General features: G+C 42.0%; 3 protein-coding genes across 3 annotated transcripts in view; 1 reads left to right on the top strand and 2 right to left on the bottom strand.

Moving 5' to 3' along the window:
• Positions 1 to 1,609, bottom strand: part of LOC310784167 (rho guanine nucleotide exchange factor 28-like) — a gene marked incomplete at its 5' end in the record, with an annotated part of 44,534 nt that extends 42,925 nt beyond the window's left edge. Inside the window, one exon of the mRNA XM_083645160.1 lies at positions 1,577 to 1,609. Within this exon, the coding sequence (XP_083501286.1) occupies positions 1,577 to 1,609 (33 nt within the window). The remainder of the gene's footprint in view (positions 1 to 1,576) is intronic.
• A 1,897-nt stretch (positions 1,610 to 3,506) lies between these two features.
• Positions 3,507 to 12,925, bottom strand: utp15 (UTP15 small subunit processome component). Its single transcript, XM_083644286.1, has 12 exons — positions 12,785 to 12,925; positions 12,339 to 12,451; positions 12,123 to 12,215; positions 11,460 to 11,644; positions 9,558 to 9,736; positions 8,682 to 8,807; positions 8,038 to 8,173; positions 7,790 to 7,874; positions 5,748 to 5,903; positions 5,408 to 5,509; positions 5,040 to 5,173; positions 3,507 to 4,881 (listed from the first exon to the last, which is right to left on the bottom strand). The coding sequence occupies exons 2-12, from the start codon at positions 12,426 to 12,428 to the stop codon at positions 4,590 to 4,592; spliced, it is 1,578 nt and encodes a 525-aa protein (XP_083500412.1). The 5' UTR covers positions 12,429 to 12,451; positions 12,785 to 12,925; the 3' UTR covers positions 3,507 to 4,589.
• Positions 12,926 to 13,220: 295 nt separating this feature from the next.
• LOC310783110 (transcription factor BTF3-like) lies at positions 13,221 to 20,862 on the top strand. Its single transcript, XM_083643900.1, has 6 exons — positions 13,221 to 13,292; positions 14,182 to 14,250; positions 14,884 to 14,997; positions 18,130 to 18,331; positions 18,457 to 18,513; positions 20,487 to 20,862. Exons 2-6 carry the CDS (start codon positions 14,182 to 14,184, stop codon positions 20,531 to 20,533), a joined length of 489 nt encoding a protein of 162 aa, XP_083500026.1. The 5' UTR covers positions 13,221 to 13,292; the 3' UTR covers positions 20,534 to 20,862.
• The last annotated feature ends 1,857 nt before the right edge of the window (positions 20,863 to 22,719 follow it).

The raw sequence follows: 22,719 nt of genomic DNA, 5'->3' as shown, positions 1-22,719 counted from the left end.
GTCTCTCCTGTGCCTGGACTGACTCCAAACCTCAGTGGATGCTGCTGAGCTGGTCCAGTGATCCAGAAGCACAGCAAATACGGAATGGAAAAGCCAGACAGCGGCTGCATAACAGAATTTAAAACTCAATATAGTGGCGTCTGCATTAAGTGATGGGGCTTTATGGAAAGTAAGCACAGTATGTGAGGTATAGCAGTTTCATTTCTTATTATGGGCAAAATGGGGCATCCTCATAAAATGTTCGATAACCTTTATGTGACCTGGGTGGAACAGGAAAATAAAATGCAAACATGTCAAATATAAAAACTGATCTCCTATTCATTCTTTACATGACTCCTATAGTGCTGGATGCTTCACTTTCAAATGGCTGCATACATGACCAATGGATTCACACTTTGATCTTCAAAGTCATTCACAGTAATTCACATTAATATTTGCTTCCATCTTTTAGATCTTGAGCTGAAACTAACAAAAAGGTACTTGACCAGAATTCTGCCCTATTTGACTACAGCTTAGCCTCTTAGGTCCATTCAAAGGCGTAACATCACAGATACGACAAATCAAACAAATAGCAAAGAGTTCCTTTTCAATCTTGTGTAAGTTAAAGCATACTAATAAAAAACCCAAATTGTGAATGAAGGAAAGAGTTATTGATTTACTAGTTACATACACAAATGGCAAGTTGCTATTGTCACTGTTATGCTGATGGATAACATCCCCCCCTAAGAAAATATGATTCATTCAAATATGATACTAAAATAATAAAACAGCTAAACCAGACGTTTCATTCAAAGAGTGATGAAAGTTCCTGTCAGTCTCCTGTCTTGATGATGTTGAGAGGAAATGCCCTCATCGAACCCTGTCTCTCATTTATAAATACAACCTGTTACAAAGCTTTCGTGTCAACGCCAATTCAATGGCCGCCACCAGGGGCTGATCCAGGGCTTCGGATCCAGCCAGGATCCTGGAGGTATCCCTGGATGACATTTCGGTGATGGCATCATCACCGCATCGATGACATCACAATGCGATCAGTGACATCAGACATCATGTGACGCCCCGACTGATGATGCCATACTCTAGGACCAGACCATCTCGTTCAAGAGCGGGTAAGAAGGTGGGACCTTGACTACGTTCTGACAGACGTATATCTGAGACAATGGAAGCTAAACAAACCACTGAGAGAGACAGAGAGCCCGAGCTCCAGCAGACAAGGAGCACCAGCGGACCACCACTCTAATGAATCTAACAAATGAGGAATTCCGTGGGACTCGATCATCCCTGGCTGCCTTACAACCAGCCAGGTCCTATATAACCACTTCAAAAACTGCTATGAAACAAAAATTAAATGTATTACATCCATATATTGGATAATAATTGTATTACATACAATTGGACAATATGTAACTCACTGAACTGTTCATATTGTTCATGAGGACAAAATCTGCATCTCACTACATTTCAAACCTGTTTCGCAGAGGTTTTCCACAGGGCTATCTAACTCTTGAGGTTAATTGTAAAGGACGGTCTCAAACGACTAGACGACAAACTAAGTGAACATAGCTAGGCTACTCACATACAGAGGCACTTTCCTCCTGCTCAACTCCATCTGCACAGCAGCTGAAAGCAAAGGAAGATTAAAAGATACAGTACATTAAAGATGTGAGAGAATAACAAATATGACAGTTAGCAGCACACACCCACTGGGGCCATGTGATTTCTTTTTGTTTTGTTGGTTATTTTTCTGAAGACACTGTACCAGAACCAGCTAAGCACCAAGTTGGGCTACACAGCTCATCCGCTGTGGCTTCCTGTGTTGATGAAGGCTATAATGTGTATAAATGTGTCCAGGTTGGATGCAGTATCACTGTGTCACCGCCTGCATGTGTGTGGTCTATAGAGAGAAATGTATTGTTTTTCTGTCCTGAGTGAACAGACCCCTGCTGTTCTGTTCCTTATCAGCAGCCACTTCCTAAACAAGACACAGCACAGCATCGCTCTTCATAAACATACCCATTTCTCAGAGAAAATAAGGGAGGGAGGGAGAGAGAGAGAGAGAGAGAGAGAGAGAGAGAGAGAGAGAGAGAGAGAGAGAGAGAGAGAGAGAGGGAGGGAGGGGGAGAGATAACTATGTTGCTCTCAGCCTGTTATCTTATTAGCACTTGAATCGATTGTTATGGGTCAAACAATTGTACTGAGCAAAGGCATTATATTAAACTGGTCAGGAAAAGAGGCTATCTGTTCCCACGAGGCACAATACATTTTAGACGGCTAATAGCCTATAACACATAAAAAATGCAAGTCATTATAGCAATACCGTAGGTCGGAGATTAAAAATATGTCTTAGGGCATCATAAATTCACTAGAGTAGCTAACTACAGACACAAACGTCCCTATTGTGATTTTTCACAAGAATCTCAAATTCTCACTCTGCGCCATTTGAACTGAACTGAATTCATTCTGAATTGTGAATTTGTTGATTTACCTGCTGATTAGAGCGAAGGTTTGGGCATTTTTTCCCATTTCATTTTTCAGAGTTCAAATAGAAAGTTATACTAACTATAGCCTACAAGATAAGTTGAAGACGTGTGTGTGTGTTTAGTGTAGAAGAAAAGGGTTACCTAGCTTACCTTTTTTAGACACTCAGAAACTCCCGTCAGAGGAAACCTGCATGTGCGCTTCAAGCTGGTCAAACGAGCAGCTGACTTGGATTCACTCTCCGTTCATCCATACACGCTGTGAAAGCGAAGGTGACGCTCTTCGGTCTCTCCCACAACAGTCTGAGCTTCTGCAACACCGCACTGCACACTTCACTACCCGAGCATCCTTTGGCTTTCAGTCTATCCCATCCTGGTGGTGCCTCTGACCAAATTATTCCTACACGAGGGCCACTGTTTGTGTGAGCTTACAGCGCCCTCTGTTGGAAACATACGGAAGAGGATTAGAGCCACGTGCGAAATACTATGGCCAGTGGTTTTCAAAGTGGGGGCCGGGGCACTAAGCAAATTAAATGCTTAAAAAAAGAAATTGTTATATTTCTTAATACTACAATATAATAAAGAATATAATATATATTTATATTTTAGAATTATATTTAGTGTAGTATTAATATTCTTTCCTTCCACAAACATATTTACCATGCCCATCTGGCAGCCAGTCAAAACGTCAATACATTCACTGTCATTTCCCCCTGGTGTGGTTAAGTCTGGATTATGCTGCCAAAAATAAATAAAAGAATTCTCTTGAAACTCAAAAGTCTAATAAGCAAGCTTTTCATGTGTCATATTATGGTCTACACACAATCTGGGAACCCTGATCTATTTTTATTTTAATAGACTCTGGGTTGCCAGATTGTGGTCTACACAACCCACATGTAATCCATCGCATTCGGATATGTATGCTAAAGCTATGGTCATCAGTGCACAGAGATTTGTTTTTTCCATTCCTTTTTCAAATGTATAATCATTCACCAGTTCCAATATTATGATTTATTACCATCTCCATACAAAACAAACATTGCAAAATGCTAATAATATCAAAATACAAAGTAGATATTAATTGATCTCACAGACACATTTACTGTGGAAAGTGTAATTACAAGAATTCCAGTAAAAACAGTGCCTTGCTTCACATCCATATGATGCATTCTTTTTATACATAAATCTATGTAATAAGAACACACTGTTGCCCAATGTGTCATTAAAACACCCCAGGTACCAGAGGTTAATTTCCTGTCTCTTAAAACCTGTACCAAAAGGTTTCTGCTTTGAGTTGAAGTCCAGGTCATGGCTGTAGTCTCCTGTCTTGAAGGTTTCTATCAGTTGTTATTTGCTGGGCTGATGTTCAACTAATAAGATGTTTCAGAGGGTCTCTCATCCCCTATAAGGCAGGTTTCCCCTCCCTTATGCCAGGATCAGACTACACGATAGTTTTTGTCTTTCACAAATGTCATGTCAGACTAGGCAATGATACTGCCATAAATTCATGTGTCTTGGCCGGGAGAGTGGCAGCACTACAAGTCTGATCCCGACCAGGACTGCCAACTCTCCCGCAGAAAGTCGGGAACGACACGCTCTCAAGTCAATTTTCTCACGCAGTGAAAAACTATCCAATTGTAAACCTCACAGAGCAAAAAGAGGACTATATTGCAATAGCAGCCAAAAGTGAGAAATATAACCTACAAAATCTATTAACAGCTGGTATATTGTAGCCTACAATATAATGGATTGTGTAGCCTATATTTCTTGCTTTCCCTGCATCCTGCTCAGCGGCTCACCCTCTCCTCTCTTGCATGCAGGCAGGCACAGTGAGTGAGTTGCTATGGTTACGGGGCAGGAACGCTCTTGTGTTTCTGCCCCAGAAGCCGCACTCCAAGCTGAAGTCAAAAGGAACTCGTCGTAGTAGATGTCAAACTAGGCGAGACAATTTCATCAAGGTGTCGTGAGGCGTCCCAGACGGCACGACGCTGGTCTTTGATGATGTCACAATACAGAGCTAAAGACGGCCGTTCATCGTTCCCGACTGTCATATTCGAGCCCGACACTGGAGAAGTGTCGCCCTCGTGTAGTCTGAGCCCGGCATTAGAGACCTCAGGTGGCCTGAAGCGGGGCACTTGTGTCTCGCTGAGCCAGGCCGTTGGGTCTGCTGATGCCAGAACACGGCACCTCTTTCCTGGGCAGGGAGGAGGTGAACATGGTGTCCAGCATTCCCAGCACCTCCAGCAGCTCCTGCTGGTAGTCGATCTCTCGCTCAAGCAGCTCCTGCAGACGAATCAGCTGGCGGTCCACCACTGGTGACTGTCCCATTACCGACTGATAGATGTCAAGGATTAACTCTGTCGCTGGTACAAGGACAGGGGCGAACCTGGGGTCAACCAAATTGCTGGAGAACAGAAGGGGGGGAGGGGGGACACACACACCATGGTTTCAGTAAGCATTTGAAAAAATGTGGCCACACACACATCCAATAAGACATCGTGTCGTCATTTGGAAAGGTGTGCATGCTGGGTAGTGGGTAACCAGGTGTTTTCTCAGTCTTACCCTATGAGGAAGTTGAGCAACTGGGAGAGCGTCTGTTCATCTCTTCCTGCCAAAGCATTCTTCAACGTTCCTCTGCGATCCAGCTCCTTCATCACTGCAACTGGGATCTCTGGTTTTCTAAATCTTGTCCACGTCTAGAAACAAAACAGGAATATCTATATTGGTATATACAATATTGGTAAAAGCATGATATTACTAACTATCCTAAGTAATTGTTTATCAGTTGATGAGGACCACTCAAGAGAATCCCTCAAGGGATCATCACTCGAGTTGCCCTCCAGCTCCCAACATTCAGCATAACCGTCACTAGCCCTTCTACTTATAGTTAAATTCAGCGATACAAAAAGCGCCATATTTGAAATGCATACCTCCATCGCTGTATCCAAAGCCTTGGATACATTGAACTTCTTAAGCTGCTTGTCATATTTGGCCAAATGCTGTTTTACTGGCTTACTGACCAGATAATCATCCTGGAAAAAGATGCATATCACAACAATGGAAGAGGGAAACAACAAGCAATACATTCAAAATGAACCAAACGAAGAAAAACAAACATATTAAATATATAGGCATTGGCTGTTGTCAGACAGTTTGAGATCATCTTTTGTTGCATTCAGTCGATGGATCACTCAGGGAATAATCACTCAACAGCCTTAAACCGTTCACCTCAGCTTCACAATGGCACTGAATGTAATCAGAGTTCCTTGCCTGTTTTGGGACATAGTTCTTCCCTTTCACAAAAACACGATACGCCGGTCGCCGCTTCTGTTGGCCTGACATTTCCTTCGTCTCCTCTGGGCTTTTCCTGTGTTTGACACTCAAAACACTGTTGGTCATCCCAACGACTATGGACTCATCATCCGGCTGAGAAGACAGACAAACTCAAAGTTAGTTTTACAGTCTCATCAGGATTTTGGTAGTTCACATCATCTCCCTGAAATGCAGCGAGCAGGTCTGATGCTGATTCGAACGTCCAAGGTGACATTAGCATGACTGGAAAAGCTTTCCATTGTGTTTTGTCAAGTCAGTTGTTTTTTCTATCACAAAAACTTGTGCATGCCTTTATTACAGGTAGATGAGACTATAGTAATGGCTTCTTTTCAGGTCTTTTGAAGGAATATTTAGTCTAGACTAGGACAGGAAAAACAGAATACATGACATCTGGATGCAGGTGGGCAATGAGTAATCGTTTTAAATAATCACGATCTTAACACGTTCACTGCCAACAACGTATTACTCCGTCAAAAAAAATCCAACGGTTGACTGCCACTGACGTATTACTCCGTCAAAAAAATGATTTTTTTTTTTTGACCGTGGGATGTGCATCTAACCCTTTTACATCTCTTATATAATTATTGGAGCCACCGAACGTTTACAACCCATTCCACCGACCCACTAAGTGGCGACAGTGCTCTCCTGACTAGAGGAAGGCAAGCAAAAAGCAGCCATTCTCATGAAAATGGATGGGGGAAAACGCTTTCGTTTTCGCGCTGATTGCTGGCGATGCGGGATTGCAAATTTGCATAATAGATTACAGGTGGAACACACTTTGAAACACGCAGCATAAATATGACCAGAATCGCAAAAGCTTCATCAAAGCTCTCAACCAAAACTCCAAGAAGCGAGCGAGTCCATCCAGACTTCCTCAAACAGCGGCCGCGCAGACAGGCAGCAGCAGCAGCAAAGCAGTGAGACTGGTGACAAGCTTGTGACGGCCGCTGCAGCCAAGAAGAACGCCCACGGAGGGAGGAGTTGGAAGCAGAGGGGGGTTTCCTGCTGTTATGGAGGAAATTACTGTTCAAAACTATTGTTTAGATGTCTGACGTCTTACTGATGCCAAAAATGAATGGTTAAAGTGACTGTTCTATCGAATTTCACAAAAAGCCGTTTATCTCTGAATAATTTTTCTGACGCTGAAACCATGCTGTATTCAACTGCTAATGCTTACATAACTACTAACTCTACAAACTAACTCTTTTAGACAGAGAAAGCACACATTCTATTAGTTCTTCTGAGATATTGTGTGTTCACAAAATCTTAGCAGAAAAGAATCCTCGGGTCTTGAAAGATGAGCCAGAATCCTCAAAAAACCCCTCTGGCAGAAGCTAACTACAGTAAAAAAAAAAACGTCTGGCAGTGAATGTGTTAATATCAGTCAAAATAATCGTGATTATGATTTGTAACAAACCAATCAAAGGAAATGTCACAATGCATCACCATTTTGGCCCTCTGTATGGTGTGAATGCATCAGTTAGGGTTCATTTTCGCTTCACACACATACACTATATGGTATATTACCTGGGCTATAGCTATTACTTTTAGGATGGTGCATAACTCTTAACGAATTTGGGACAGGGATAAAAGATTGAGCATAGATTGCGGTGGTGACAGAAATGTGTGAAACTATGAGTATTGAATGCCGACAGTAAAATATGCCTTGTCAGCTGATATTCACCAGTAGCACATGGTGTTCTGGAAACATTACACTCTTGTACCGACAAAAAGATGGGTCTTATGTCAACACCGAGACAAATGGGTGTAGTGTTTCATCTATTTTTCATAAAATCTCTGGAAATATTGGATATTTTTGTTGGTTCTTGCAGAAATTGAATCTATGCCGTTCCAGTCACAGGGACGGTTTCTCTAATCGCTACTACTCCTTACATTTTAAATATGATCCAAGTCTACAAATATTCATTATTGTTCACTGATAATAATTTAATGCAAAGATAGGTAACTTAATTTCTTACAGCCAAACCCAGACTAAGGATGGAGGCAGCGTAGTCGAAGTTGTGGACGACTTTATAGTTGGTTGTGTTGTACACCTTCACATGCCTGCAAAGACAAACAGAAGCTCGATATTAGATCAGACTAATATTAAAGTGCTTGTGAAGTACAATATTTAACAGTCACTATGGAGATAACTACAGTTTGTTATGTTTTCCCCTTTATGTCCACCATCAGTCACACATACATAGAGTAGATATAAAGCACAAACCTGTCCAGAGAGGCCGACAGCAGTCTCTGTCCGTTGCTACTGAGACACAAACAGGTGACAGTTTTGTGATGGTTCTTCAGCGACACCAGAGGCTGGCCACCTTTCAGCAGATCCCACACTTTCACATAGCGCCCCCCTGAAAAGTGAAGAGAAATAAAAATACCGGGGGCTGTTGTTAAAGTCCTCAGTTGCCGAAGAGAATTTGGAATATTAATGAGTTTCTATATAGAGTAATCTTTTCACATGAATCATGCACAATGATGACTTCGATTCCTCCCCATATTTTTTATTAATCTGCAGGGAGACAACCACATGCTTGTCAGTCAGCTTGACGGTTGGCAGGAACAGGTTGTCAGAATTATTGAGATCATCATAATATTCAGTCGATGGATCACTCAAGTAATCATCACTCAACCTGCTCTCCACTCCCTTCTATATACAGTGGAATCCGCATTGATCAAAAAGCTTGGTACAGAATCATTCCTATACACATGCAGTTTGAATCATTTACGTATGGTGATCCCTATAAGAGGAGTCCACCTGTGATCTATATATATATATATATTTTTTTTAAGAAGGAATCCTCACTCAGCTGTTAAGGTGAACTGTGCTGCCTGAACATAAGATATTTGAATGGTGCCTACCTGCTGAGACGAGGAGTCCCTCTGAGGGATACAGCAGCAGACTCTCCACTGGGTGGCCGTGGTCCATGCTCATCACACTCTTATCAGCTCTGGCATCAAATAGCTTCAGTGTGTGGTCATATGAGCCTGCGCATACACACACACACACACACACACACACACACACACACACACACACACACACACACGGTACTCATTCCTTCATCTGCATTATCATCACTGCATCCAACAACTTAAGGCAGTGTTGGGGATTACTCCTATTACTTTTTGTAGTTGTACTTTTTGTAGTTGCTAGTAATTAGTTCATTTTCCCAATTATTGTAATCAATTATTCATTACTTTTTTCATATTAGAACATGGTTACTTCTATTTTCCTTTCATTGTTTCATTTGTGTTAGCGATAGAAAAAGTACAATTAAGTGAAAAGCCTGTGGCATCTCATGCAGACAACAATGCTGCCAATTGGGGAAGGAAAAAACACACAATCCAAGTACGTTAGATGGTACAAATGTGATTGTACAGTACAGATAGTTCAAAACTAAATTTGACCAACACTGCTTAAATGAGTACCTCAACTAAAATACCATGCAGAGTCATTATGGACATGCATACAAATATTGCACAAATGTGGTTGTTTGACTGTTACCAAGATTCAATAAGTTTGAATTTGTCATTAGTGTGAAGCTATTCAGAGAACATTCATTCCATGTAGTCAAGTTTATACAAAATAGTATCGGCTAGAGGCTCACTGACTGATGTGTGGAAAATAAATTACTGCACCAAATAGAGAAAGTAGAGTTTTGTAGTTATTACAAACAATCTAGTGAAGTAAAGATAGCTTAAGTTAGCATACAAATTATTTAGCTTCCATCTCACCAGTAATGAAGAGATCTCTGTTGAGTTTGCTTGTGATGCCACAGCGGATGTAATCTGTGTGTTCGTGGTAGCAGGTGAGCTCAGTGGAGTTGGGGATGTCCCAAAGTCGACAGGTGTAGTCATCTGACCCTGTGAGGATCTGGTAACGGTCTGACGTGAAGTCTGTTACATGTACGGCCCTGATGGGAAAGAACCAGACAAAACAGTTCAGTCTCATAACCACAGGTGTGTCAGTCAGCTTGATGGTCGGCAGGAACAGGTTGTCAGATTTATTGAGATCATCAGAATATTCAGTCGATGGATCACTCAAGTAATCATCACTCAACCTGCTGTACACTTCAAAAAAGCTTGAGAAGACCCACCTAGCCAGTCAAAAGTGAGTGAAGGGGGGAGGTGTTATAGAGACACCCACAGGGGGCATTGACTGTAAAAACACCAAGAAATTGTAACGTTGTGCAAAAGGTTGGAAACGATATAAAAATAGGAAATTAAAAACAAAGAACCAATCAAACAAAACTATTGGGAAAAAGATAAATGTGGCTTCAGAAAAGCAGGGGAAAAACAGGGGCAGGGCTTCCTTCAAGGAAGGAATTTTGCATACAAGGAAGTTCCTATGCAAGGATGTATCTAAGGATGTTCCTGTACCTTCTTGTTTGCTCTGCCATTTTTGGACCCTTAACTCATTGAGTGCCATGGACGTCTTTCGACGTCCAATTAAATAGTGACGTAGAGTGCCACGGACGTCTTTCGACGTCCAATGCGTTTTTTGACGGTGGGACGTCGATCAAAGCCTTCCGCAGCTCCTGTACAACTATTGTAGCTATTGGAGGTCTATAACCTATTTTACAGAACACTTAGGTGGCGACAGTGCTCTCCAGGTTAACAGAAAGGCAGAGAAAAACAGAGAATAAGTCGTTGGGGAAACGGAAATCGCATCGCATCCGTATGCATCGATATGCATGAAGCGTTTTAACGTCAGATGTGCCTGCAGCAGTCAATCTGCTCCCACAATTGAGCTCCTCCATGTCCGCTGCAACAGCCGATTTGCATGATCAGCCGTGGAGACGTTATTATTCTCAACTGGAAGCATAGGAGCCGGTGACAAACACACGCGGAAAAAGCTAGATGTCGCGCACCCTTCACAGTGCAGAGCAAACTCAGCACAGAGCCACCTCCCATACAGGAGGAGTGTGCAGTTGAGGCGAGGCGAGGCGAGGCGAGGCGGGCGGGGGGGGGGGGCACGCAGAGCAGCACACAGCCACACAACACCCAGACAGACCCAGGCAGCAGCAGGACATGGTTGACAAACGCAAGCCAGAATATCCGATGCCCACCAGCAGCAAGAAGCTGCAACCAGCAGCGCACGCAGGGGCCAGCGCTGCTGGTTGCAGCTAAAAATATTATTCTGCCAAACAAAATTCCCTGGCTTTCACTGTTTTATTGAAGGAAATTATTTTTGAGGTGTGACTACATCAGAAAATTAGCTTCAGAGTCAGTGATGTGTTTGAAATGTTTAATTTCACAAAAGAGCCATTATCTCAGCTTCTAGAAAAAAAACTGCTCTTTTTTGTTAAATCAAGCTATCTTCTCCGGCTGATAACTAAAGAACGGAAAATGATATCAATAAACCTGTTTTTGCTGATGATAGAAAAGAGTCTCATCGTTCTTTTTGCGTGTTCATTGTTTACATAGTAATATCACACAATATTCTGTGGGCCGCGAGAAATCACTGAAAAAAGCTCTGAAACTCTGGCACTGGGAGCGTCCGTTCTCCAAAAGTGGCTGGCACTCAATGAGTTAACATTTACCGGCGAACAACCTTCCACACTCCCGAAAAGATTCATTCAATTTGTTGAGCTTTGCTACTAAAACATCAGCCAGTAGCCCGCCCAGGACACCTACTTTGTGTGACCTTTGAACATCCTGAGTGCCACTTTGCCACTGACATCGAAAAGCCGCACAACAGAGTCCTCGCATCCCGCCACCAGCAGCTGGCCGTCTGAGCGGAACCTCCCACAGTACGCAGTGTCCTTAAAACGTGTAAATGTCTTCACTGGCTCCTGGGAGAATGCCCCATAAATGTGGATCTGTAGAGAATGAGAACTCAAATTGACATTTCATTGCTTCCATCTGCATCATATACTGGCTTGGTAGATTGGTATTGAGAGTCTACGGACGACTTGAAGACACAAATTGTACATTCCTGTCACACATTTGAACATGGGTAAGCCAAACGGAAAGATTCAAGTGCAACGCTTTCCTAAAAGACTGTACTGTATGAAAATTCTAGGTTTACTGTACTAACTCCAGTTTAGGTGAATCTTGGGAAACAAAACAAACTACCGGTAGTGCAATACTTTTCCATTCAGCAGATTGATTTGCGTTGTTCTGAATGTTTTATGGAGCGCACCACTACTCCACCTTGAAAAGAGGGCTTGCACAAGATATGATTAACAAAGCATTCCTTTGAAGAAAATGCACTCTACCAAAACTTGTATAATCCAGGAGGACTCACTGGGAACTATGCTGGAAACCTATATTTTGTATTGAGAGAAGCCAACATACTCTTGTGAATGCTGTCACAGCGTAGTTATGTGGAGCCACAGGGGAGAAGTTTATGTTTGTGACCGCTCCAAATTCTTTAATCTGGACTGGAGCCTGTGAAACAAGCAACAAGGACACAATGTTAAGAATTTCAATCAATTACAATTAAGAGGAATTACTGGCAACTCCAAACATCAAACTTAGTACTAACATGTTTTGAATGTACAGCAAGCTCACCTTGTAGTTTTTCCAGTATAATGTGTCCTGTGTGACTTTCTCTCCCAGTTTAGGATAGACTTGGATTTTCGTAGGTTTGAATGAGGCCATTTCTTTGCATTTATGTTTCCTCCCTGTCAGGATATGATTTGTGGTTAGGCAAAACATTAACTTTTTTTTAAAGGTTTTTGCATTCATTATGGTAGTTAGCAATTTAGCTAGCTACTTCGAAAGGGTGCGAATTCTTCACTTTGACAACGGCAAACAGTTTAATAACGTGGATGAACTCTACAGTTATCCTTATAAAAGGTGTTTATCAAAAAGCAAGCATATCACCAGACATCAGCCAACGTGTGCAGCAGAAGCTAACGTTAGCGTTAGCCAGCATTTTAGCTTAACGACGCGCATGTTACACCCTTAGCGCGTTAGCTAGCGTTAGATACGAACTGCCATCTGAAAATTCTCACCTTTGAATCAGAAATTCCTGGAATACGAATTTAGATATTTACACTGTCGCGTGATGAAATTAGATCAGATCGATGTTGGTTGCTAAAGTAACATAAACCAAAAGTTGCTCCATTTTAATGAGCTATCACGTTGCCCCTCTATGTGCACAGGAGGCCGCCATGATTGTAAGTTGTAACTTGACTACTTCCGTTGTGGAATGTACAACTTTATTGTTCATTGAAAAGGTGCAAAATGAAAATAACAATCATCATCAATCATCAGTCACACATTATCATTAACGTTAGATGTCGAAGATTAATTCTGAATTACTTGCTAAGTTGCTGAATGTCACTCATACGAAATTAGAGCTGCTTCAATAACTTCAGCCTCTTTTGACAGGTTTGACACAAAACAAAACGCACCCCATGTACACCCCATGTGAGTATTCCTCAGTGCGTCACATCCGCTCTTCCCTCCTTTCTCTGAGCTTCCATCGATTGTGTGGTCCGCGTGTTTACACACTCCCAGGTCGGTTCTGATCTCTGTGTACTTTATAAGCTTTATCTGGCTTATAATATTTACGTTTTGTAAAGAAAGAGCTGCTTGTTATTGCCCTGTATGCGCCCAACGCACAAGGAAACTATGGATCATGCTTCTTCTATGCTAGCCCAAATTGTAGAGGCCTAACATTAGCTGTTTAGCTTGCCTGCTTGCTAACTGGCAGTTGTCAGATTCGTTTCATCGCTTCCTACCCTCTGAAAGATGATCAATGGTTCTAATTTGTAACAGCATACAATTTCTTATTCTCCCAATACATCTACTCGTCATGGCATAACGTCACGTTACCAGGAAAGGCAGGGTATTGTAGGTAACAATACATTAACGTTAGCAGCCACCTCCCACGACCCGTGCCGAAATTTCTTTGGAGAGATCGGGGCGAGGTAGCTAACGTTACTAACTTCAGCTGTTCATCCTGCACAACTTCAGTTGAATAGACGAACACCGACTGTGCACTTTGCAGCTATTTCAAGGCGTGTGGCAGCTGCAAATTCAGGGCGTTAGCTGTGCCAAAAGAAGTGGGCAGATTTCCTTAGAATCTCGCAGATCAGTACAGTTGCAAATGTGTTAGAACAGCCCAGATAGCTTGTGCATTTTTTTTGTTGTCTTGGCGACAATCATAATCTCAATTGGTGTCTATGCCATAGATGTAGCGAGTGACTAGCTAGATAGCTACTGTGGAAACTTTGGGGGTTGGAACTAGTGAGGATTCTTCCAGTAATTTGTTGCCTGAATCATGTAATGATACAAATGATTTCTTTACTAGTTAGCCTACTGTTTCTTGTAACTAAACATGGTCTTGTGACAAGCGTTATATTTGACGGTTTGTGTGTATCTGTGTGTTTTGTTTGTGTGTCAGATGAAGGAGTCGATAATGAACCAGGAGAAGCTCGCCAAACTGCAGGCGCAGGTTCGCATAGGCGGCAAGGTATGTCGGAACTGGAGGTGTGCTGTCAGATGAATGGAGGAAATGGGCCTCAATTAACCCTCAGGCTCTTTCTATGTTCATCTCAGGACTTGACTGTAGTAAGAGCCCTCACACGGACCATGTGATTTCCGTTAGGTAATCTGTGTTGGGCATTAAACTCACCTTATTTCTGCACTTTGAAGTCACAGGTAGGGTAGTGTCGCATGTGGCAAACTAATTATATCGGAAGCCTAGTTGCGGCAAAACGTGAGCGGTTGTGCTTTTAAGACAGTTTGACGAGAATCACCGAGTTGCCCTAGTCCAGATGCATGCACACTGGCATCATTTTGTCTTCTACATACATTCTGCAATGCATTTTAGACAGACCACAGACGTTCACTTTTTGCCGCAACTAGGCTTCCGATATAATTAGTTTGCCCCATGCGACCCTACCTGTGACTTCAAAGTGCCGAAATAAGGTGAGTTTAATGCCAACACAGATTACCTAACGGAAATTGCGTGGTCCGTGTGAGGGCTCTCACTACAGTGAAGTCTTGAGACGAACATAGAAACAGCCTGAGGGTAAGGCCTCAATGTGACTTTGTCATTGCATTTTGCAGGTTCACATATTTCAGTGCATTGTTGTGTTCTTAGGGGTCAGCCCGCAGAAAGAAGAAGGTGGTGCACAGAACAGCTACAGCAGATGACAAGAAACTTCAGTTCTCCCTCAAGAAACTGGGAGTCAACAACATCTCTGGCATTGAGGAGGTACAGCAGCTTCTACCTGTCATGTACTGTGATGAAGGGTGTACAGAGCAGGGGGAAAAAATATATATCAGGTCTGGCGGGGGCGTCGTTGGCCTGACAGGCCCGCCAGGCCTGTAGAGTGGTAGGGGAAACACTGTACATGCATACAGGCAGTTTAAAACAAACAAACAGACAAGGTCACATTACACATGTAAAAAACAGTATGTCAATGTCCGGTTTGAATCTTGTCAGTCACTTTTTAGAGTTAAGAAAGCTAATGGCACTTGGGATGAAGGACTTCTAAAATACATTTTAGTTGGCAGAGGGAATCTATAGCGCCTCCCAGAGCTCAAAGGCCCAAACTGGCTGAATTTTCTTCCTCGTCCTTTCTGTGAAAAGTTGAGTCAATGGCTCTTGGGGGTTACCAACTATTTTGCTTGCCATTGACACAATCCTGGAAAGTTTATTGCGTACCAGGTAGGACAATAACAATTAAATTGAATTTAAAACACTCAACTAGAGAAATCTGTTGACTAATGCTGGCGCCACTGAGTCTTCTCAGAAGATAGACACTATGAGCATTTTGTGAAAATCTACTTATATTTTCATGGAAGCTCAGCTCACCTGAACGTCTAAAACTGTACAGAGATATTTAAACATTTTCAGTTCCAGCATTTTGGCCATCAAATGAAAATGATTCTGTTTTCAAATGTTGTTTTGTGCAGACGATTAGTTCTTTTGTCTTGGCTACATAGATTTCTACCTTGAAATAATCCGAAATAGCCTGTTTTTCTGGCAGCTTACGACAACGTTACAACTACCAAAATGTTTTCAAAGAAAATAGAATATGGAGGCCTTCATATTGTCTTTTCTCCACATGCTGTGCACCAATTTACCTCGTATCAAATCAATATCAGACGAAATCCCATAGAACTTGTGATTGGTGTCTCACTGACCATACTTAACACGTTCACTGCCAAGGACGTGTTAACACGTTTTCAGAATCCAGCTGTTGACTGCCAAGGATGTGTTAACACATTGACTGCCAGCCGTTTTTTTCTTGCTGTAGGTAGCTTCTGCCAAGCCGTTTTTTGAGGATTGTGGCTCATTTTACAAGAGCCGAGGATTATTTTCTGCTTGGAGTTTGTGAACATACAATATCTCAAAAGTACTAATAGAATGTGTACTTTCTCTGTCTAAAAGAGTTAGTTTGTAGAGTTAGTAGTTATGTAAGCATTAGCAGTTGAATACAGCATGGTTTTAGCGTCAGAAAAAACGGCTTTTTGTGAAATTCGATAGAAATGTCACTTTAACCATTCATTTTTGGCATCAGTAAGACCTAAACAATAGTTTTGAACAGTAATTTCCTCCATAACAGCAGTAAACTTCCCTCTGCTCAACTCCTCCCTCCTGTGGGCGTTCTTTTTGGCTGCAGCGCCATGTCACAAGCACTTTCCTACCTTTGCAAATGCACTTTCTCATACTCTCGACCTCTCAAATAAATTTCTGAATAGAAATTAAATTACTCTAAATTATAGCGAAAAAGAAACAAAAAAGAATGGGTTGAAAATCCCATTCTAAAAGCCTTTTAGAATGGGATTTGTTTCCAATTTGGTGTCGGACTAGGGGGCAGTCCCCGCTTGTCACCAGTTTGCTTTGCTGCTGCTGTGCGGGTGTGAGCCTGTCTGTGCGGCCGCTCTTTGAGGAAGTCTGGTTAGACTCGCTCGCTTCTTGGAGTTTTGGTTGAGGGCTTTGATGAAGCTTTTGCGATTCTGGTCATATTTATGCTGCGTGTTTCAAAGTGTGTCCCACCCGCAATCCACTATGCAAATCTGCAATCCCGCACCGCCAGCAATCAGCGCGAAATGAAAGCGCCTTCGCCAATCCACCTTCATGAGAATGGCTTCAGTCACACTGCTTTTTGCTTGCCTTCCTCTAGTCAGGAAAGCACTGTCACCACTTAGTGGGTCGGTGGAATGGGTTGTACACGTTGTACACGTCCAATACTTATATAAGATATGTAAAAGGGTTAGATGCACAACCCCCCGTTAAAAAAAAAAAATCGATGCCAAAAACGTGTTTACACGTTGTTGGCAGTCAACAGCTGGATTCTGAAAACGTGTTTACACGTTGTTGGCAGTGAATGTGTTAACACGTTCTCAGAATCGATTTTTTTTTTTTTGACGGTGGGACGTTGATCTAACCCTTTTACGTCTCCTACACCAGAATTGGAGGTATTGAATGTGTATAATCTATTTTACCGACCCACTGAGTGTCGACATGTCTCTCCACAGTAGGAAGAGGCGACCCAAAACTGGAGGGAAAAGCGCGACGAAGCCGTTCTCATACTGTAAAATTGATGGCGAAAACGCTTTCACTTTCGCGCTGATGCACAGCGGTGGCAACGGTGGGGGGTTCCAAGAATAGATTGGATGCACACTTTGAAACACGCAGCATAAATATGACCAGAATCGCATCAAAGCTCTCAACCAAAACTCCACGAAACGAGCGAGTCCACCCAGACTTCCTCAAACAGCGGCCGCTCAAACAGGCAGCAGCCAGGCAGCAGCAACTTCGTTGTGACACGCCCGCTGGAGAGCCAGGGAGGCAGGAGGAGAACACACACGGAGGGAGGAGTTGGAAGCAGAGGGGGGTTTCCTGCTGTTATGGAGGAAATTACTGTTCAAAACTATTGTTTAGATGTCTGACTCTTACTGATGCCAAAAATGAATGGTTAAAGTGACTGTTCTATCGAATTTCACAAAAAGCCGTTTATCTCTGAATAATTTTTCTGACGCTGAAACCATGCTGTATTCAACTGCTAATGCTTACATAACTACTAACTCTACAAACTAACTCTTTTAGACAGAGAAAGCACACATTCTATTAGTTCTTTTGAGATATTGTGTGTTCACAAAATCTTAGCAGAAAATAATCCTCGGGTCTTGAAAGATGAGCCAGAATCCTCAAAAAAACCCTCTGGCAGAAGCTAACTACAGTAAAAAAAAAACGTCTGGCAGTGAATGTGTTAATGTAGACCATGTGGTAGAGGGAGTCTTGTGAATGGCAAGTATTGCATAATGCGCTGTCTTCTTTGACTCTGACGTCAAGCTCCTGTGTCTTTTTCTGCTATTTTCCTTTTCCTTTCTTTAGGTGAACATGTTCACAAACCAGGGGTCAGTGATCCACTTTAACAACCCAAAGGTTCAGGCCTCCTTGGCTGCCAACACCTTCACCATCACAGGCCACGCTGAGAACAAGCAGATCACAGAGATGCTCCCAGGAATCCTCAACCAGCTGGGAGCCGACAGTCTCACCAGCCTCAGGAGATTAGCAGACTCCCTGCCTAGGCCAGGTAGAGACCATTCTTTATTGATCTGTTTTGATCAGTTGAGATTCAAGATCTTGAATCTTGAATCTAGAGATGCAGTCGGTTGCGTGTGCTGTTGCCAAACAACTCTTTTCCCCCCCCCCTCATAGCTGGAGACATCAAAGCCCCCGTCATTGCTGCTGAAGAGGAGGATGATGAGGTTCCAGGTAAGCAAAACCCATTTCCCCTTAAAAAAAAAAATCATTAATTATTTAAGTTAACAATATGATTATTCCAACATGCTAAGCAGACTAGTCTAGAATGTATAATTTATGGCTAATCCCATGGGACCTAAATGTTCAGGTTTAATACTCGGACATAAAAGTCAGACATGAGAAAGTATGGCACGGTGGCTGGTTGGAAATTCCAAATAAATAAATCCATTATATAAGATAGCCCAATATTGTGTGACCAGTGATGTTGCCATAGGCTACAACTTAAATATAGACTTAAATATTATATATTTTCGCCCCGCTGTTATGTTGAGTGGTTGGGGGAAAAAAAAGAAAAGATACAGCAGACGCTCTTTAACTGCCATGTGCGCAGCATCCCGTGGCCGACAGCGTTTTGTGTGCGTCTCTCCAACACAAGCGACCAAAATGTCAACGCAGCCATCCCTCGGCCAGTTCTTTTTATGTAACGATGGTCCAGAACAAGATCCAACCAGCCATGAGAAGCCGCCACAGCGAGGAAAAGTTGGGTTGATAAGAATCGCGCACATGTAGTGGAGCGCTGATCATGAAGAAACTGCCGCAAGCGTATTGTGAGAATTCTCGCAGCGACAGAGAGGTTGTAAAGTGTATTATTATGTCCGTTAATTTAGGCACTAATGTCAACATCATTTCAGCATAAATAACCTACTAGAACCTCAATTGATTTGCCATGGAGTATTTAATGGGCAGCTTTCATTTATTTGTCTGAACGACTTTATGAGCATCATCTCAAAGCTCACAACACGCAACAAGGGATTTCGTTCTCAGATGTAGGCTACAGGTAACACAAGGCTAATATTCATACCGTTGCCCTTCAGTTTAAGTAAAGCAAATATTCTCATGTTGTGAAGTAGGCTATAAGTCCGTTCTGAAAGCGAGTTGGATGCCCACGTGTCAACCAGCTGCAGTCCCTCGTCATCGTTGTCAATATAGACCGCTTCAGAAAATATAGGCTATGAAGTTTGACTGACTGCACATCTCATCTCTGGCTTGTTGCAGGTAGGCAACTTCTTAATTTAGATTATCTTTCAAGTTATTTAATTTCACGTTCTTGGATGCAAAGAATATATGACAAACTCAGTTCACAAAGTTTGTGACGAGTTCATTCACTATAATAAAATACATTTGTTGGACGATTGGATAATAGCTTTTGTTTTTTGTGTTTTATTGTTTAATCTTAATGGGTCTGCAAAACCGAACCAAATTAATTAAATAAGGAGCGGTGTGCAGCTCGCTCTCTTTGCACTCGCAAGCGCAGACCGCAGTGAATAGTTAGAAAATGATTTGGAAATCAAAAAATGATTTAAAATTAAGATTTCGTTTGCTAAAAATTATACAATAATATGTTATGTATTTAAGAAATGATTAGGCTACATCTATCTTTTTTCAATAGGCTACATTTTGACTGGGCCGGTAAATATTCTATAAGGCCGGAATTCTGGAATGTCGCCGGCTCCATTGGCCGGCCAGAAAAAATGCTAGCGGAATCCCTGATGTATGTTAGGGTTAATACTCATGTCAGTGCCCCTGACCAATGCATTGGCAATCGAACTAGAGTTGGTCCCCGGGCGCTCCACTGCAGCTGCCCACTGCTGCTAGTTCTAGGAAGGTTCCTAGTAGAGGATGGGCCAAATGCAGAGGATGAATTTCCCTGTGGAGATAATAAAGGATAATGTAACATAAGTATTAAGAGAAATGAGAAAATGTTTTTAGTGTAACCAATACGATTTCATCACCTTTTGTAGACACTAAATCTTTATTTGATTTGGAATATATATATATGTATATGTGTGTATATATATATATATATATATATATATATATATATATATATATATATGTATATGTTCTCTCCCTTCTTCCTTTTCTGTTACCTATTCTGTCTTTTAACCATGTATTTGCCTCTTTGTTGCTTTTGTCTTTTTTAGATCTTGTTGAGAACTTTGATGAGGCTTCAAAGAACGAGGCAGACTAACAAACACAGACGTTTCAAGGCTCTTCTTGACACAACAGCTTTTATTTGATAACTGTTCTCCCTTTCTGCTCTGTGGCTACAAGTACAAGTTGCTCTTATCTTCATTGTAACACCATTGGGCTGGGATAGTAAATGAGACTTTTTATGACAACCCATAGCTACCCTTTTGTCTGATTTGCCTTGTTCTGCTGTCCCAGTGAAATTAATTAATTCAATGGACTGTGCATACCTTTCTCTTTCTCACGCTGCCTCTCCTGTGTTGTGATGCAAACACATCAAAAATGTATCGGTGGACTCAATCATGTAATAAAGATTACATTTAAATTTGATTAATTTGTTAATTTTGTTTGCATGTTTTGGTAAGATTTTGTTAGACATAAGGAAAAGACAAAATTTGAATGAATGAAACTTGTGATATCCATTTCTTGGTGTTAATTTTTCACAAGTGATTGGGTAATCTAGTGGCACTTAGTACCGATATAAATGATTTCTAATAGGAAATATTGAATTTAGTTGCTTTTGCATAAAGAACAATTATTGGGACATCACTCTTGAAGAGTTGTAAGCTACCAAATTGAGCACAAAATTGCTGGGCTAAGCTTGATACACATTCTTCCTATCTACAGCAGCCATTTAAAACCTGTGGGCCATGAAGGTATTGCAAGTGGGCCGCCAAATCATTTGCAAAATATGATTTTCGTGAGGAAAAAAGTTATGAGAATCCATCTCTGCATTGCTGCATGATATAGCCCATCACGTTTAGTTTCTGATTTCTGTGTGGTGCTGATAGACGGCTCCTTTTGTCGCTAGATGAACATTTTTGAGATTTTCAGATGGGCCAGGAGTCGGAAAAGGTTGGGAGTCGCTGATATACAGTATGACTGCTTTGTCATTGCTGGTCAAGATTGCTTTGAGTTTATAAGTGTTAATGATTCATTTCGATGTTTAAGCAGGGAAACAAATTTCCATTAGAGGTCTTACAAGACTGGTATATGTGAACTCTATGAATTACTGGCCCGTAATTTTGCAAAAGTGCTTGAAAAGTGTTTGAAATGTATCATTACAAAAGAGTGGCAACCCTGATTTTTAAATGAAGAATCACTTGTTGTCACTCAGATAGCCATCCATAGGGAATCAGCTGAAATTATAAAAAATATATCTTGGGGCTATTATAGTTGATGACAAACTGACTTACACTTGGCATCAATAACAAAAGCCAACAAAGACTACATTGTTTAAGACTTTAAGTAGTCTACCCAGGGGCGAATTTTCCGTGGGGACAGGGGGGACATGTCCCCCCCCACTTTTCAAAACCTAGATTCTGTCCCCCCACTTTTTAAACTGAAAAAATCGTGTGTAAACTGTACAAGCATGCTTAATACGCTACTGAGAATGTGAATTGAGTTGCTGATTATAAGCTATAGGCTACTCCAAAAGATTGCCATGGATTTCCTCGTCTGTAAAAAGTGCCCTCCAGACCCTGAATGCATTTCTAATGGCGCTCTGTATGGAAATTCCCCTTTCCAAGCCGTCCCCGAAGGCAGCACTCAAAGAGTATTGCTTTTCCGAGCTCTTCTGACCGTGAATCAGAGTCCTGCACCGGGTCGGGGTTCCGCGGGGGGCCCCGCCGGGTACCCGCAAAAAAGTGCGGGGGGGGGGGGGGTGGGTGTTATTTTGTCTTTTGTCTGTTGTATAATATATGTATTTTTATTTACTTTTTATATAACGATAATAATTCAGTCAGTGTGTAACTTCATGTTTTGTCTGAGTCTGACCTGACGTCTTTGACCTCAATCATTTCCGCTGGTCCTTTCCTTCCGGGTCAGCTCTCCCCCGCTCCGGTCAGGTATAAACAGAAATGACCTAGACCTATGCTAGCTAGCTTGTTGCATTGCATGACAGCCAGCGCCAGCAAGGCTAGCATGTTTCCTTTAGCTGCTGGCTGGCCCTGGCTGGCCTGCTGGCACTGGCACCAGTGACAAAACACGTTATGCAATGCCTGCCGAGTCCGACTGCACCGACTACCGTTGTTGGCTCTCGTCAGTGACTCGGCCAGAAAAGACCGCTATTCGCTTCCTATGTGAATTGTGAAACGATCGCAGTTACTTTGGTAATGTTCACTTCAAAAAAAATTATATATGCGGGAGCGGGGCGGGGGTCTCATATCTGCAGGGCGGGGTGGGTTG

Source organism: Poromitra crassiceps, assembly GCF_964638095.1.
Source record: "Poromitra crassiceps genome assembly, chromosome: 10".
NCBI lineage: Eukaryota > Metazoa > Chordata > Actinopteri > Beryciformes > Melamphaidae > Poromitra > Poromitra crassiceps.
The sequence above is the reverse complement of the archived record's forward strand: the minus strand, read 5'-3'. Positions and strand labels throughout refer to the sequence as shown.

Bases quoted from the DNA above. Each gene is read 5' to 3' on its own strand.
- utp15 (XM_083644286.1), bottom strand. From the start codon at position 12,428: ATGGCCTCATTCAAACCTACGAAAATCCAAGTCTATCCTAAACTGGGA. The intron at 7,875-8,037 runs GTTTGTGCTTTA...TTGTCTTTGCAG, and splicing joins CTGTCGGCCTCTCTGGACAG to GCATGTGAAGGTGTACAACA. The intron at 5,174-5,407 runs GTATGCATTTCA...TTTTGTTTCTAG, and splicing joins CTTTGGATACAGCGATGGAG to ACGTGGACAAGATTTAGAAA.
- LOC310783110 (XM_083643900.1), top strand. From the start codon at position 14,182: ATGAAGGAGTCGATAATGAACCAGGAGAAGCTCGCCAAACTGCAGGCG. The intron at 14,251-14,883 runs GTATGTCGGAAC...TTGTGTTCTTAG, and splicing joins AGGTTCGCATAGGCGGCAAG to GGGTCAGCCCGCAGAAAGAA. The intron at 14,998-18,129 runs GTACAGCAGCTT...TCCTTTCTTTAG, and splicing joins ACATCTCTGGCATTGAGGAG to GTGAACATGTTCACAAACCA.